This window comes from Musa acuminata, chromosome BXJ1-7 (assembly GCF_036884655.1).
Source record: "Musa acuminata AAA Group cultivar baxijiao chromosome BXJ1-7, Cavendish_Baxijiao_AAA, whole genome shotgun sequence".
NCBI lineage: Eukaryota > Viridiplantae > Streptophyta > Magnoliopsida > Zingiberales > Musaceae > Musa > Musa acuminata.
The window spans coordinates 4,958,780-4,974,421 of NC_088333.1; the positions used below are offsets into that span (position 1 = coordinate 4,958,780).

Sequence of the window (15,642 nt, forward strand, 5' to 3'; positions counted from 1 at the left end):
ATGAGGTTTGATTCACAGGGACAGAGACCACCAATGCAGACAGGTTTGACATTTCTTCTTTTATTTCCATTTATCTTATTTCCAATAGATTTCTATTTGTATAAATGCTCATAGGCCACCAATGCAGACAGGTTTGACATTTCTTCTTTTATTTCCATTTATCTTATTTCCAATAGATTTCTCTTTGTATACATGCTCATAGGCCCACCAATGCAGACAGGTTTGACATTTCTTCTTTTATTTCCATTTATCTTATTTCCAATAGATTTCTATTTGTATAAATGCTCATAGGCCACCAATGCAGACAGGTTTGACATTTCTTCTTTTATTTCCATTTATCTTATTTCCAATAGATTTCTATTTGTATACATGCTCATAGGCCCACCAATGCAGACAGGTTTGACATTTCTTCTTTTATTTCCATTTATCTTATTTCCAATAGATTTCTACTTGTATATATGCTCATGTGATGTAGGGATAAGAGCAAGGTGAGATCGGTAAGGGGGGAAGGTGGGTGGTTCTAAGAGGTAGTCCGGGTGGCCTTGGTGACGTTGATCATTCTGACGGCGATGAGCGAGAGCAGTGTGCAGGTGGGCACGAAGACGAAGTTGGGGACGAGGTCGATCCGGAACTTCTTCACCTGCGGCACCTTCTCCCCTGACTTCTTGAGCAGGACGGCGGCCCCAGGGATGGTTGCTCCAACCCATATCATCGCAGAGGAGGAGCTTGCCTTGTACTCCTCCACGTTCTCCTTCATGAACTCCACAAGCAAATCCTTCCTCGTCTTCTGCTGCCCCGACTCCTCTGTCTCCTTAGCTGTCAACCACTTGTTCTCGAAGAAATCCTGCACACAAAACAACATCAGGGAGAGAGAAAGAAAACCCCAGGAAGAAGTTTCCATAGCTCCACAATCTCTCTCTCTCTCTCTCTCTTCTCTCTCTCTCTCTCTCTCACATTTGCCAACGAGGGGGGGCATATCCACGAGGACCACCTCGGAGCTTCCTTACTCGCATCTCCTTGATTTTATATACTAACAATCTTGACATCCTTGTGTTTAGCTAGCTGGCAATCAGCAAGTCTCGGTAGCCATCCATACAAATCAAAGACTTTGGAAATTATTGGGGACGAGGAGTCGGTAGGGAGGCAAGCTCACCTCTATTTCCTTCTGGTTTGCTTTGATCTTATAATGTTTACCAGGCATGATTGCATTAAAATCGCTGCACCACCACAAAAGAAAAAGAAATATGAGATCATACAAATGATTTCGATACGGAACAAAAAGAAAAGAAGAAGAAGAAGAAGAAGAAGAAGAAGAAAACAGGCACAGAGAGTGTTTACTTGCAAAGCGAAAGGAAAGCCTTGTGAAAGTCCTTGTAGGTCTTGATATTTTGGTCGCCGAAGTATTTGGTATACACCTGATCCGTAGATAAGGAATCCACCCCTGGCAGGCCTGTAGGAGACAATGAATCGTCAAGTAATCAATGTGGGAAGACAAATTACAAGGGACAGATGCTTTCATGGAGCGAGGAGGGCACTTGCCGAGCTTCCCAAGAACGCTGATGGGAATGCCCATTCTGAAACACGACAAAAGCACTCTCGTTTATCGCAGGGCAGGTGAGGGCGGGGGTGGGGATGATGGAGGTGGGAGGGAGCTGCTTTATTTATGGCTGCAGAGGAGGAGAATTCGATGATGAGGAGGAGTGGAAGCTTGGAATGTGTGCCTTTCCCCCTAAGGGGTCATGTTTTGTGCTTGTCCTCTTTGATTCCTCACCTCGCCAGCAAGCCATCATTACACGATGCCAATCCATCCACCATCCTCAAGAGGCTGGAGAAGGCTATTTCCTCGCAAATAAATTGGCTCACACCTACCCACTGTAATTTGATCCCCATTTTGAGTGACCAATAAATTCCTGTACAGATCCTATGGATACAAATCCATCCATCAACTTGGATCCATATACCCTATGGTATCTCCAACACTAACAGAAAAAACATCAAACATCATTGGTACTGATGAGAAAAAAAAAATTATTTAAAAAATAAAAATAAAAATAAAAAACACATCTCTTCAAATCAAAAATTAAAAAAACTTTTTCAAAAAAATCACCCATATTTACTTGCAAATTCTGCTCATGAAGAAGGAGAAACATGTGGCCCACACTAACCCACTATAATTCTCGTACTACTATGTAGCTACGAAACCTCGAGGTAGCAAAGACGCAAATCATACATAATGTTCTCACATCCCCCATACACCACGAGCCGTACTAACTTTGCTATTGGGTCTTGATGTAAGCTCGTACAGTATTCGTGCAAAGGTATCGGAGTGCCTCCCATCTGACATAAGGATCTCTGCAAAGCTGCTCTCGTGTGCCAGAAGCAGATGCCGGTTTTGCGGCTCGGACACTAAGCTTTCCAGTATCATCGCAGCTTTTCTACAAACGTCAGGCACAGGATGCGGAGTCTTCACCACTTTGAAGAGTCTGTCGATGGCCCTGAATTTGATCATGACACACGCATTAGAAGAACTACAGCAGAGGGAGGGGCACGATTGAAGGTTTCAGGCTGCTCACCATCTCTCGCTTGCGAGCCTCACTTTGCAATCTGAATTCACCTCTGCAAGATTGTAGAGTGCCCCGACGGCAGCTGCTTGCGCATCGACGGTTGGCAGGCTAAGAAGATCGACTAGTCTCTTGTACATCTGAACAGAAAAAACAAGATCCACCTCACAATGTAGCTACTAACCATACTGCTTTTGGGTGAAATGGCGGAAGCATAAAACTATAGCAGTTTGGCATGCACTCGAGAAACAAATATACACCTCTGCTAAAACAAATATACACCTTCAAGAGTCCAACGTGATGTGGACCAACGAGAGGAGTTCACTAAATCCCAACCGCTGTTGAAAACTGATGTATTATGCGATGTGGAATACTGGGAATCAAGACCATGGTAGGTTATCCATAACCAAATCAGTAATGGGTAACTGACCTCTGGAGCTGAAGGAAGAAGAAACGGCTCGTTATCAGGATTTATTATGAGGCGTCCAAGCAATTCAGCAGCTGCACAATGCCAAGCCTTGACCGAAGATCCAAGCATCCCCATGATGGCTTGAACTGCACGTTTCTCACTGCTTTCATGGGGACAGTATTAGGATTTGCAGACATAAGGAAATAGCTATAAGAGGGATTTTTCCGTTCGAAGACTCACGTCATTGCGATAAATGATGGCTTAGACGAGCTAAATATACGAAGGTCCAAAAGCAGAGCTAAATTGACAACCGTCTCCAGTGCATTGGTCACAAGCTCCTCATCTTCTGTACAAACAAATTAAACAGAATAACTTTAAAGCCTGGCATTCGCAAAATAAGTAACTGAGAAATATTTGTGCAGATTATCGATAAGAACCACATGGTCGTGCCTAACTATATGTGAGCCATGTGATTAGTCTCGGTTTTCCACTTGACAACAGCAGTTGCATCATCTGCATTATTCATTTCTCAATCAGTAATCAGCAGGCTTTGCTATTTCCCATACTGCTTTATGTCAATCCTTTTATGTAAATTAACAACTGCTACTTGCTTATGGATAATGGGTTCAAGCTATTGAAAAGAATCTTCTCTGCTGTCGGGTAAGGTTGTGTATGCTTGACAGTCCACAATGGCAAAAGCCTACTGTCTTTCAGATACTCTTGAATTAACTAAGAGAATCACATAATGATAAAAACAACACTATCAACTGTCTGGATCCAACCACAACAAAATATTAGTCTCAAAACATGCGAAAAGTCAAGGTGGGTATCAATAGCAAAATTGACAAATCAGAAACCATACAAGACTAAAGCAACTATATTCCCTTTGGAATAACAAATGAACATTGGTTACCAAAAGAATTTACCAAAAGCGACTAAAACTTAAAGCTTATCATAAAAGTTATGTACCTGTGTTCTGATCCTCTATGCATTGGAACATAGTCTCCAAGCAATGCCTGTGCTGTGCCATGATTGTTTCATTATCAGGCATGAAAGAGAAGTTCCTAATGATGTTAGAAGCAGCAACGGCACACTGTTGCTTTTCTGCCCGACCTTCTTCATCCACGTTAAACAAGCCATCATCTTCAAACCACCAGTCCATTGACCGATGTCTTTTCCCACTAGATGCCTCCATATTAGATGAACTTTTATGACTGCAATAGAAACTATCAAATTCAATCCAAACATCATAGTAAAGAGATATATAAGGGTGCCTGAAATGAGAAGTTGGCTATGCGAATGTCATTCTAACACACCCAGGATGGGAAGTGGTATCAAGACTGCTTGTCGCTTCAAACTCGTTTCCAAAACCTGTAACCACTGAATTTACACCCAATGTTCTCACTCGTGCAAGCTTTGTATAGTCTCGAGGAAAAGCAATGTCACGCCAATCATCAACCTTACATGCATGGATGACATGAAAAACTTAATGTGAGTATAACACTAAAAGCATAAGGTTTCAAAACAAAATGAAAAAAACTTAAAATACAAATGATCTTCACGATTTGTAGAAAAACAAGTGTTCTCATCCATATGCTTAAACGAGTTCTTAACCATGATAAAAATTAAAGGCCGCAAGCAGCTTAAAGCTGGCATCACTTTTGGTGATTAAAACAACAAAGAAAATAGTTAGAAATTAGAACCACATAGCACCAATCTAGGAAGAACAGCTGCTATTCTATCAGATCTCCAAATACATGGCATGCAACAAACTTACCTCCATAGAAATTAAATGTCTTAAAATATTAAACAAAATAAATACAAAAAATACGACCACCTACAACTTGAAGGAGAGCATCCAGCAGTCCAGGTATCTTAGCGAGCGCTGTTGAGTCCCTTCGTAGATCATCCTTTTCTTTAAAAGAAAGCAGGGTAAGTGTGTTCAATGCCCATGTCAGCTCACTCTTCAAGCCACTTTGCAACGCCAAGACAATTCTTTTATTGTTTTGATCTGTAAAAATATATTCAGTACAATAACCAAGTAAAGGAAACATAACACCTTTACCATCAAGTTAACATCAAATAAGCTCCCTATCTATGCAAACACCATTTCATGCTTAATCAATGGTCATCACACTGAAAAATCATAAAAGAAAAAGGGAAAGAAGGTTCCAGTTGACTCATTGGTTGTTTATAGCTCTTAGATGCACATCATTCTCATGATGAATCTTGTTACTCCCTTTTTCTCTTAGACTCATAGGTCCAAAAGGCGCCAGAAACATTTTGAGATTGGCTACCTCCCACCATCATGCTCTGTTCAGGGCAATCTGTCAGATTAAAAACCATCAAATCTCTGTTTATCATTTCTAATAAAGTTCTTTTTATGCCTTGCTCCACCTCTCCTAAATCACTATCCTGATACATTGTTTCCAGTGCCCAACATTCTGATCCAAAAAGCGCATGATTGACCTTTGGTTTGGGCTCACTTTGATGAACCAAATATAACATTGCTAAATGAAACTAATGATTTAAGTAAATTATGCAGAATACATGTCAGCCGGTGGCTACCACAATCTATCACAAGTTTATTGTTTTCTGTTAGAACCAACTAAGCATGGTTGATTCAACTTCCTCCTGTCCAGTTTATCACATTAATTTAACTCCCTATGTTGAATACGTTTTCAAAAAGCCCTATCCAGTAGCTCGTCCCCAGAGGACTCACGTGGAAGAATAGGCGTGCCATAGTTACCTAAACCAACGAGAATTTTTTGGTCAATTAAAAGTTCTGCTGGAACACAATCTTGTGGCTCACGATTTGTAGAGTTAATACTATCAACAATCCAAAAAACGATATTTTCAACGAAAGCGAAAAGAAAAAGAAGCTTCTTTAAGCAAAAATATGCTACTCAATACCATAAAAGTGATTCAAAGTTCTATATAAAGCGGGGGAGAGGAAAGGGAAATCATTCTCCGTTATCAAATATGTAGACTTAATACCATCAGAGATTCAAAGAACGATACATTCGGCAAAAAATCAGAAAAAGGAACATCTTTGAGCCAACATTCTGAGTCGAGAGGGAGAGCGAGAGCAGGGAGATGAAGAGGAAGGGGAATCTGCAGGCTAACCGGCGAAGGAGTTCGGGACGTGGAGAGAAGGACCAAGGAGTGACGCCGGAGAATTGGCATCGCCTGCGGCAGCGAAGGAAGCGGAGCTGGCGGCAGCGGCGGCAGCAGCAGCAGCGGCGGCGGCGGCAGCAGCGGCCGCCGTGCTTCCGAACGGGCGTCCGCGCTTGGCGGGCGTGGTGGAGGAGCCGGGCGACTTGCCGGCTTCCCTCTTCTGCATCTCAACTCGCCGTCCCTCCCTGCCCTGTTCGCCTAAGAAGAGATTGGGCGGTTTGTGGGCTAACGAGGGCGAAGTTAATGTTACCCTTGTGGGCTTTCCAAGGCCCGTATCGGCCGAAATCGGATCTGGCCTGTGCTGTCCGAAGCTGATCCGACACATTAGCAGGTCTAAATTTCTTGACCCGATCCGATCCGTTAATTGCTTCTATTTCTCGTGGTTCTTTTCCCCTTTTCCTTCCTCTGCTTTTGAAAGTTCCAAGTCGATCAGACGGCCCTCACTTGAGTTGATCGACGATCTTATTCTTTGATTTGGGAATCTGTAAGTGGAAGCACTGATATTAATGCGACGAGCATCGAACCGAAAGAGTGGAGGGGATGGAATAGTACATATTCCTCTCCTAATGCTACGAAATATTTTTATTGGTCTCCCGCGTTATATGGTCCATAAAAAGGTGATCAGATAGATGCGAAATTAACGATCTCTTGTTCACTAAAAGAAGAATGGAGCTGATAATTAATGATTGAGGAATCATAACAATTATTTTCTCTTGTTTTTCTTAGGTATTTGGATAAATCTGAGAAGACAAATAAGTATACGTTAACATGTCCCTATCTTATTTATAAGAGAAAGAATTTTCTTAATAGAATGAAAAAAAAATTTCAACAAAATAGAGAGATTTCCTTGTACAGTCAAAGATTTTTTTTTTTTTTCTTGAGACTGGACATATATAATTCTCCATATATATATATATATACATAATGATGCTTTGACGTTAGTTAATTTACTACTCTTCTTTTCTACGTTCCCCGACACAGTCGATGCGGTCCTCAGACTGCATCAAAGAAGTTCTCGTCGCAATATCGGGGGATATATTTTTATTATATTGTCTTATATCACGTACTTTTTTCTTTTGTTTATAAACGATAAATGATAAAGACGAATCGAGTCTCAAAATATTACGATCTTTATCGACTAAATTAATTGATATGAGATTTCAGTCTTTTCCAGTCAGAACATCGTCTCCTAGCTAGCGTCCGAGCTCTCTGACATCTACCCATGGCGGCGTCTGAGGTCGTCGGCAAGCGCCAAGCTTACTACAAGGGAAGAATCACGGCCTTTGTCATCCTCTCGTGCACTGTCGCGGCCACCGGCGGAATCCTCTTCGGCTACGACCTTGGCATCTCAGGTTCTGCTCTCGCGCTGGCTCTCGGTGATCGATCGTCGTACGTTTCACGTCTTGAGCGTGAGGTTTTCCCAGGTGGGGTGACTTCCATGGAGCCGTTCCTGAAGAAGTTCTTCCCGGACGTTGACGCCGAGATGCATGAGAAGAACTCTCACGCCACCAGCAACTACTGCAAGTTCGACAGCCAGCTCCTGAGCACCTTCACGTCCTCCTTGTACGCCGCTGGCCTCTTCGCTTCCCTGTGCGCGTCGTGGGTGACGCAGGCTTTCGGTCGCCGGACGTCCATGCTGCTCGGTGGCGCCTTCTTCATGGCGGGAGCTGTTCTTGGCGCCCTGGCCATCAACGTGTACATGCTCATCTTAGGCCGCGTCCTGCTCGGCATCGGCGTCGGTTTCACCAATCAGGTATACGACCCATCTATCGCTATGTATTCTCTTCTGCGACTGCTGCTTCTTTGTTTACCATCGCTTGCAGTCTGTCCCTCTATACCTATCGGAAATGGCTCCACCAGAACACCGAGGTGCAATAAACAACGGGTTTTTCTTCTTCGTCGGATTGGGAACACTTTCTGCCAACCTGATCAACTATGGAACTCAGAAGATCCATTCTGGTTGGGGATGGAGAATCTCCATTGGGTTGGCTGTACTTCCGGCCACATTCTTGGCACTCGGCACACTCTTCCTTCCTGAAACGCCAACCAGTCTGATTCAACACACCGATTCCGTCCACAAGGCGATGGCGACGCTCCGGAAGATACGAGGCACGGATGACGTGCAAGCCGAGCTAGACCACCTGATCGCCGCAGGGGGAATCTCCAAAGCAGCACAGCACCCTCTTCGCACCATCATGCGGCGCAAGTACCGACCTCAGCTTGTGATGGCCATCTTGATTCCGTTCTTCAAGCATATGACAGGGATCGCCGCCATAACCTTCTACTCTCCGCTCATCTTTCGATCCATGGGTCTCGAAGAGAGCTCCTCTCTACTGTCGGCTGTCATCACAGGGGTCATCGACGTGGGATTCATCCTCATAGCCATGACGGTGGTCGACAGAGTGGGCCGGCGCACTCTGTTCATCGTGGGAGGAGTTCAGATGTTGGCGACGCACGTGATGGTGGGAGGGATACTGGCAACGCAGCTCGGGAATCACGGAGGAGTCGGCAAAGGCTCCGCGTACATGGTCTTGGTCTTGGTGTGTGTATATGTTGCGGGTTTTGGGTTGTCTTGGGGGCCATTGGCGTGGCTAGTGCCGACCGAGATATTTCCGCTGGAGATCAGATCGGTAGGGCAAAGTATCGTGGTGGCGGTGGTGCTCCTGTTGGCCTCCGTCGTCGGCCAGACCTTGCTGCCCATGCTTTGCCATCTCAGGTCTGGCGTATTCTTCTTCTTTGGAGGGTGGACTTTGATCATGACCGTGTTCGTCATATTATTCGTTCCGGAGACGAAGAACCTGCCTATGGAGAAAATGGATCAGATATGGAGGGAGCACTGGTTTTGGAAGAAGGTGGTGTGGGAAGAAGGAGAAGAAGAGGAGGAGACGGACACTGTTCCGAATGATATGATGATATAAATAGATAGAGGTAATGAGCTTAGTCAGAGGTAAAGACGTAACCAGTCATAATATTTTCAGCAATAAAAAAACACTATACCAATAATTTTTTTTACTGTGTTACAGTATTTTTATACATAATAGTATTTTTCTTAAAATACTATTATAAAAATATTATAAATGCAATATTTTTATAAAATTTATATAAAGTATAATATATTATATTAATTTTCTGGTAGTATTACAAATACTATAACATAGTATAAAAGTTTACCTTTTGAATCGGTCTATGAGAAAATAATAGAAAAAAAGGGTATTTCAGGTATTAAAAAATGGTTTGAAAATTCTAAAAATGAGACACGCTTTGCGAGAAAAACGAAAAATGATTTTTTTTCGTGAATTCGCTCAATTACTATACGTCTTTCGAGAATTAATAATATTATTAACGGTAGTAATATTATTATTAATGGTAGTAATTATTATTAATTAATTAATTAATTAATTAATTAACAAATTGATCGTTTATTTCGTTCATTAATATTATTATTAATGGTAGTAATATAATTAGAATGGTATTATTGTTAATGGTGCCATTATTGCTATTATTAATGGGACAACAGAGGGCGTGGTCTCCTCCCGATCGTTCCCGTATCTCTCGTCGCCTTCCGTTACCCGGGACGGGAGGGGAGGGGAGGGGAGGAAGGAAGAGAAGTGAAGGGATCAGTGTTCGCGCGATTAACCTCGTTCCTCCTTCAACCAGCCATGAATCCCGAGTAGTGAGTCAATCTCCCCGTCTGTTTTTGCCTTTCTTCGGTATCTGTTATACTTGCATGGATTTCTCGACGCGTCTTCCCTCTCGATTTGATCTCGTGTCGGCTGTTTGATGGGGGGATCTGCCGCTTTATGCCCATTTCATTCTTTGCACATTGGGCGCGGCGCGGGTATGTTGCTAGCTTGGGATCTTGATGCTTTTCTTTGTTTTGGATCAAGAAGGAACGTGAGCCCTGCTCCAGATCTGATGATCTGAACGAAGATTCTGATTGTGCAGCGTAATGGAGCGGAGCTGATTAGTCTTTTTCTTTCTTTTGCATTGATTTGCTTGCGAATGTGAATGAATCAAACTTCTTTTACAAAACGATCAACTTTAATTAAAAAGGTGATATTTTGAACATTAAGAAGCAGGAAAATAGAGGTACGAGTGGTTCTACAGAGTAGATGTTGAGGGGACGTTCTCTTTCAGGGCAGCTTTACGGCAGTTATTGCTGTCCAACTTTAGTACCCCACTACGTTGGAAAGGAATGATGCAATTACAGGTTGTCTTGGTTTGAAACATTCATAAATGTGGTCCATCCACAGCAGATCCTTCTTTCTGCCCTTCAGCTTGTGTTGGGTTCTTTTGCACGAACATGTTTCCTCTTTCATCCTCCTTGTTGTTTTCTTTTCAAAATTGGATACAGAAAGTACAAATGGATGCTTATGATCATGCATTATCTTTTTGAGAGCATTCAGAAACTTTAATCTTGGTTCCTGTTGTCAAATATTGTGTCCCATCGGTATCTTAGAGTTTCTTGTAAATTTAGAAAGAAAGGATTCTCATAGTCGTTCATATTTTGTACGAGTTGGCTTGGGGATCTTTTCAATGGCCTGTGCAGGATTCCAGCTGAGATAGCAAACTAGTTAGATATACACACGCTAGGCAAATTACAAAGTCGTGGTTAAACGGTTTGTTCTTCATGAGTTGTACATCATCTCGCTTGATATAACATATTGATTTTGTAATTATTTTGAATAAAAATAAAACTTAAATCAGTCCTCTTCAAGGAAATGAAATGGTGTTTTAGAATGCTTAGAGCTGCTTTAGTAAGTGTTCCTATGGCCTTACAAGTTGGAGAAAAAGAAGTCCCTTGTAGTGAGAAGCAATTATTACCTGAAGAGCTTAACTTTGTGCCTTCTTCTTCTTGCAGTGACTACTTGTTCAAACTTCTGCTTATTGGTGACTCTGGTGTTGGCAAATCATGTCTCCTTTTAAGATTTGCGGTGAGTGCTTGACTTGTGTTTATAGAATTCTATATTTATCTGGAATTTGTTATAAGAAGTGAAAAATGTGGTGATTGTCCTTATTCATTAAGGATAACATTTGTGCATAAGATAGCAGAGAATCTTAGGGAGCCTTGCTCTTGTTTGCATTATGTTGCAAAATGTACAAGGTTTTGCTTGCCTACTTTCTCTGGCTTTACATATCAACATGAATGCTAGACATTCTATAGGTGGAATTGATCTTTCTGTGGGAAGGTTTTGTAGTTTCAACAACATCTTCCTAGGGGTTTGCGGCTAATGACATATCTTCTTAAATTAAAAGATATTTGATTTTTGATCTTTTACTTGGTGGTCTACGGCTGACGGCAAAGGAAACTTTGTGTTGATTGCACGACAGTTTATATTCCATTATGTTTCTTTCTTGATTCTAATCTTTTTCTTAATTAGTTTATTTACACCAACAATAACCTGAGATTTCTGTTTTGAGTTAATAGCTTGTAACGTTTCCTTTTGTTGATCAGGATGATTCATATCTGGACAGTTACATCAGCACCATCGGAGTAGATTTTGTGAGTGTGCTTATCTTTAGACATGACTTTGTTAGCATGAAGAATTTAGTCTCATCTGCTCTTGGTATTTGTAGAAAATACGCACTGTGGAGCTGGATGGGAAGACCGTTAAGCTTCAGATTGTAAGTTTTCTCGAACTCAGTGTATCAATGCTGGTTACATGAAGAATACTTATTTTTTGCTACTAATAGTTGTTGTTGGAGAAGATTGGCAGTCCGTATTTTTAATGTATGATTAGTATTACGGAAAAAAAACTTTTTACAACGACTTATTAATGTTTGTCTTTTTAAGTTAAATAGAGGATTATGTTGGTCCTACAAACATGTTAGCCTACTGTAGGAACCTAATTTTGTTCATCGAGGATGATAAAAAATAGAACATAAATTAGGAAAAGAAAATAAACCACAGGTTAATGAACTTTTAGTTATGATCACTTGAAACTAAATGCCATTTGTAATTCCTAAATATCATAAAGGAGTAAGCTCCATTAACAGTAGCATAATATCCTGTGAAAGCAGCAAATGAGGACTTGTCATTGCATCAAAAGATAGCTTCCTGTTATGACACAGGGTTGAAACTCTACTTTGACTGCAAGAGACATGTAGTTAGTACTTTATGTTCTATTAGTGCAAATTGGTTTTGATAGCTTTTTATGTGTATAAATGTTGGTCCCTATAAATTATTTCATGAATACTATTGGAAGTTCTATTTTTATCTATCAAAAACCAACTAATTTTTTTGTTATAGTGGGACACTGCTGGTCAAGAACGCTTCAGAACAATTACTAGCAGCTATTATCGAGGAGCTCATGGAATTATTGTAAGTTGTATTGCCATACATCCGTGTAACTTGTCTCGTATATGCTGAGGAAACAAGAGTCTATGTTTAGGGTGGAGGCACTTCCAATTGGAAGTACCTATCAACACAGTTATTTTCCTGTGGTGTTTCATACTCCTTACCAATTGATGCACAGGAGACGTGATCCACAGCCTATCAACCACTCAAAGGTCCTTGAAATCACAGGAAGATTGATATTAATCACAATCAGAAAGAAAAGGAATTTTTCTTTGTATAACAATCGCTGATCTTCGTTATCTTGTAGGTTGTTTATGATGTGACAGACCAGGAGAGCTTCAACAATGTCAAGCAGTGGTTGAATGAAATTGATCGTTATGCAAGTGAAAATGTCAAAAAGCTTCTAGTTGGAAACAAGTGTGATCTTACTGCAAACAAAGTTGTGTCATATGAGACAGCCAAGGTGATTCTCTTGCTTATTATATGTTCATCATTCTTGGAACATATTAAAAGCACCATATATGTGAATTTTTCATATAGTTTAGTGAATTAGAAAACTATACATAAAGCAGGCTTTAGCATGGTATGGACTCGTGAACCAGGATGACCATGGTTTCTTTGTTGAAATTTCATTGTGATTCATGCATTATCTTTGTTCAATGGATGGTTCGTTAGGTGAAAATGAAACTCATTACCATCTAAAGTCTGCTCTGGCTCTTTTACTTTTCTCTAGTTGATTGTTGATGAGAACAATGTACATTTCCATCCAATTCTGTTACATTAAAAATTCTCTACTGCCAGTCATTTCTGTTAGCATCTGTCTCTCTTATCATGACAATTCTTAAATCTTCCATGTCTGATTTTATGAACTGAAATAATATTGTTACTCTCGTAGAACCTTCAACTATACTTTCACCAGGAACTCCTCTGGTTTTTGTTAACGATCTGAGAGACCATTTTAATGGTTTTGTTTTCAATTATATAACTCTACCGTGTCTCAAATCTGATGCAGATGTTGATCTTACTATATTTGTTTAGACATCCATTTTCATTAGTCTTTTTGCTGCAGTCTCTCACATTCTGTGCCATGAAACATTGAGTGATATTTCACCCAGTGTCAGCTTAATGTTAAGGCTCTTAAGATCAGATCAATATATGTGAGAATGTGTTACTAAGATTGGCTTGATTGGCCATGTTGGATCAGCAAGTGAGCTATTTGTGAGAAAAATAAATCCAAAAAGAAAAAAAAAAGAAGAAAATGTGAAATGAAAATGGGCACATATTCGGAAAATAATAGCTTGCATGTCTGATTCATTCTAGAGGGCTGAACTTGTAACATCAGTAACCATCTGGGTTTGCCCACATACTCAAAGCTGAAATCCTGTAAGGGTGGCCGCATGCTGGTTAGCGGACAGTCTGTTCAGGTTTGGTAGGCCCCAAACTCTTTCCACTTGATATTTCTGGGCCACATCAGGTTAAAGACATAGCCTCACCTGAATCTTATCTTCCCATATCTTATATGTCAAAACTCGATTTTTAACTGCTTAAGCAAAGGTTGAATCGATAAATTCTTAGGCCTCAATCTTGGATTAAGAGAACGTTTTATTACCACAGATGCATAATTCAGTAGCTAGGTGTTTGATCACATTTCCTGTGCTGCTTACCATGCTTGTATGTATTGCACTAGGCATTTGCTGATGAAATTGGTATCCCATTCTTGGAGACTAGCGCTAAAAATGCGACTAATGTGGAGCAGGCGTTCATGGCTATGACTGCTGCTATCAAGAACAAGTGGGTGGCTTGTCGTTGTAAGATCTCTCTAAGCATATGGTAGTGTGCACATCCAAGTTGTTGATGAATGTGTTGTGCATGCATGGATGCAGGATGGCAAGTCAGCCCGGCATGAACGGCGCGAGGCCTCCTACTGTGCAAATCCGTGGACAACCTGTCAACCAGAAGACTACATGCTGCTCTTCGTAGGCTGGCCTCCTATGTCATCTTGCATTGCTACCCTTACTGCTAACTGTATTACCCAATTCTTTGATCATTCTTTCTTCTCCCTCCCAATGCGTCTGTATAAATGGTGATCAATATGAAATGAAAGCCTTTGGGTTTCTTTTGCTTCACAAATTCTCGATGTGTGTGTCATGCGGGTGCTGCTATCAAATGCCTGATATGTGGTCGAGATATGTATCACCAGCATGTTAAAGAGATGAAAAAAATATATTACATGAGAGTTATTATTGAATTGATAGAATAATTGACTCATTAGCTTAAACCATTGGTCAAGAATGCTTAGAGCATCCTTGCAAAAGAAATTGCTGAAGCCATCTCTTAGCACTGTTAACGCAATTTCTATTTTTTTTTTCTAATTTCATTACATTAAATAACGTTCGAAGGCGCCCATACTTGAACTCAAACCTGAAAATAGTTACTTGCGCTCGACAAGGCCTATATCAACCACTGGATATTCTCAATGGACTGTACAGATTGATTGCTGTTGTCTCTATCGCAGGCGAGATGCGGGATCGCCGCCACGGCTGCAGGTCGCGGTGGATCCACCGGAAGAAGGACTGGCAAGGCCGCCGCGGCTTCGGCATGGTGGGGGGCGGAATGCGCCTGCGAGGGCAGGAGAGGAAGTGGCAGCGGAAGACTGCGAGGGGGCGCAGTTGCTGCTTGACGCGGGGGAAGAGGTGCCATGGCGTGGGGTCCAGGTTGTGGCCCGCCACGGTCTTGGTCCGAGACGGGATGCCTTCCGCCGCCTACAGTGGCAATGTTGTTATTATTCGAATCAGACATACGGTTTCTTATCGAGAGGAAAAGAGAGAAGAAGAAGCCGAACACCATGTGGAAGCAGAGGAGGAGGGAGGAGGAGAGAGCAAGGAGGGCTAAGCGGGAGGAGCAGGGGTGAAAGGAGAAGCGGAGGCGGCCGGTGCTTCTGCGAGAAGTGGAAGGGCTACGCGGCAATGGTGTGGCCATGGCTCTCTCTCTCTCTCTCTCTCTCTCTCTCTCTCTCTTGCTTTCTCCCTGTGCATGTGGGAGGGTGTGAGAGAGGCGAAAGAGGGGCCTCGTCCTCCTCGCTCCTTGCTTTGCCTTCCACGTGGCTGCAATCGGTTGGCTGCATGCACACGGGAAGCGCCAGAGAAGGTATGGAAGCAGCGACGAACGGAGAGGCAAACGTGCCTCGCCTTCCGTTC

At 41.9% G+C, this 15,642-nt stretch overlaps 4 protein-coding genes across 5 annotated transcripts; 2 read left to right on the top strand and 2 right to left on the bottom strand.

The window, feature by feature from the left end:
* Positions 1 to 307: 307 nt before the first annotated feature.
* LOC135678397 (uncharacterized) lies at positions 308 to 1,693 on the bottom strand. Its single transcript, XM_065191157.1, has 4 exons — positions 1,540 to 1,693; positions 1,339 to 1,450; positions 1,154 to 1,217; positions 308 to 844 (listed from the first exon to the last, which is right to left on the bottom strand). Exons 1-4 carry the CDS (start codon positions 1,571 to 1,573, stop codon positions 521 to 523), a joined length of 534 nt encoding a protein of 177 aa, XP_065047229.1. The 5' UTR covers positions 1,574 to 1,693; the 3' UTR covers positions 308 to 520.
* A 374-nt stretch (positions 1,694 to 2,067) lies between these two features.
* On the bottom strand, positions 2,068 to 6,365 carry LOC135678396 (armadillo repeat-containing protein LFR-like). 2 transcript variants are annotated; one of them, XM_065191156.1, is made up of 8 exons: positions 6,097 to 6,365; positions 4,812 to 4,981; positions 4,287 to 4,429; positions 3,940 to 4,184; positions 3,211 to 3,313; positions 2,992 to 3,130; positions 2,574 to 2,701; positions 2,068 to 2,495 (listed from the first exon to the last, which is right to left on the bottom strand). In XM_065191156.1, exons 1-8 carry the CDS (start codon positions 6,311 to 6,313, stop codon positions 2,240 to 2,242), a joined length of 1,401 nt encoding a protein of 466 aa, XP_065047228.1. In that variant the 5' UTR covers positions 6,314 to 6,365; the 3' UTR covers positions 2,068 to 2,239. The 2 variants fall into 2 exon arrangements, with proteins under 2 accessions (XP_065047228.1, XP_065047227.1); XM_065191155.1 differs by having other exon boundaries at positions 3,211 to 3,316; positions 6,097 to 6,364.
* Positions 6,366 to 7,185: 820 nt separating this feature from the next.
* LOC135679870 (hexose carrier protein HEX6-like) lies at positions 7,186 to 9,108 on the top strand. Its single transcript, XM_065193851.1, has 3 exons — positions 7,186 to 7,499; positions 7,572 to 7,900; positions 7,971 to 9,108. The coding sequence occupies exons 1-3, from the start codon at positions 7,370 to 7,372 to the stop codon at positions 9,063 to 9,065; spliced, it is 1,554 nt and encodes a 517-aa protein (XP_065049923.1). The 5' UTR covers positions 7,186 to 7,369; the 3' UTR covers positions 9,066 to 9,108.
* A 559-nt stretch (positions 9,109 to 9,667) lies between these two features.
* LOC103990447 (GTP-binding protein YPTM2) lies at positions 9,668 to 14,568 on the top strand. The gene is made up of 8 exons (XM_009409583.3): positions 9,668 to 9,820; positions 11,009 to 11,081; positions 11,603 to 11,650; positions 11,725 to 11,772; positions 12,398 to 12,469; positions 12,753 to 12,908; positions 14,133 to 14,236; positions 14,329 to 14,568. Exons 1-8 carry the CDS (start codon positions 9,807 to 9,809, stop codon positions 14,423 to 14,425), a joined length of 612 nt encoding a protein of 203 aa, XP_009407858.2. The 5' UTR covers positions 9,668 to 9,806; the 3' UTR covers positions 14,426 to 14,568.
* Positions 14,569 to 15,642: the final 1,074 nt, after the last annotated feature.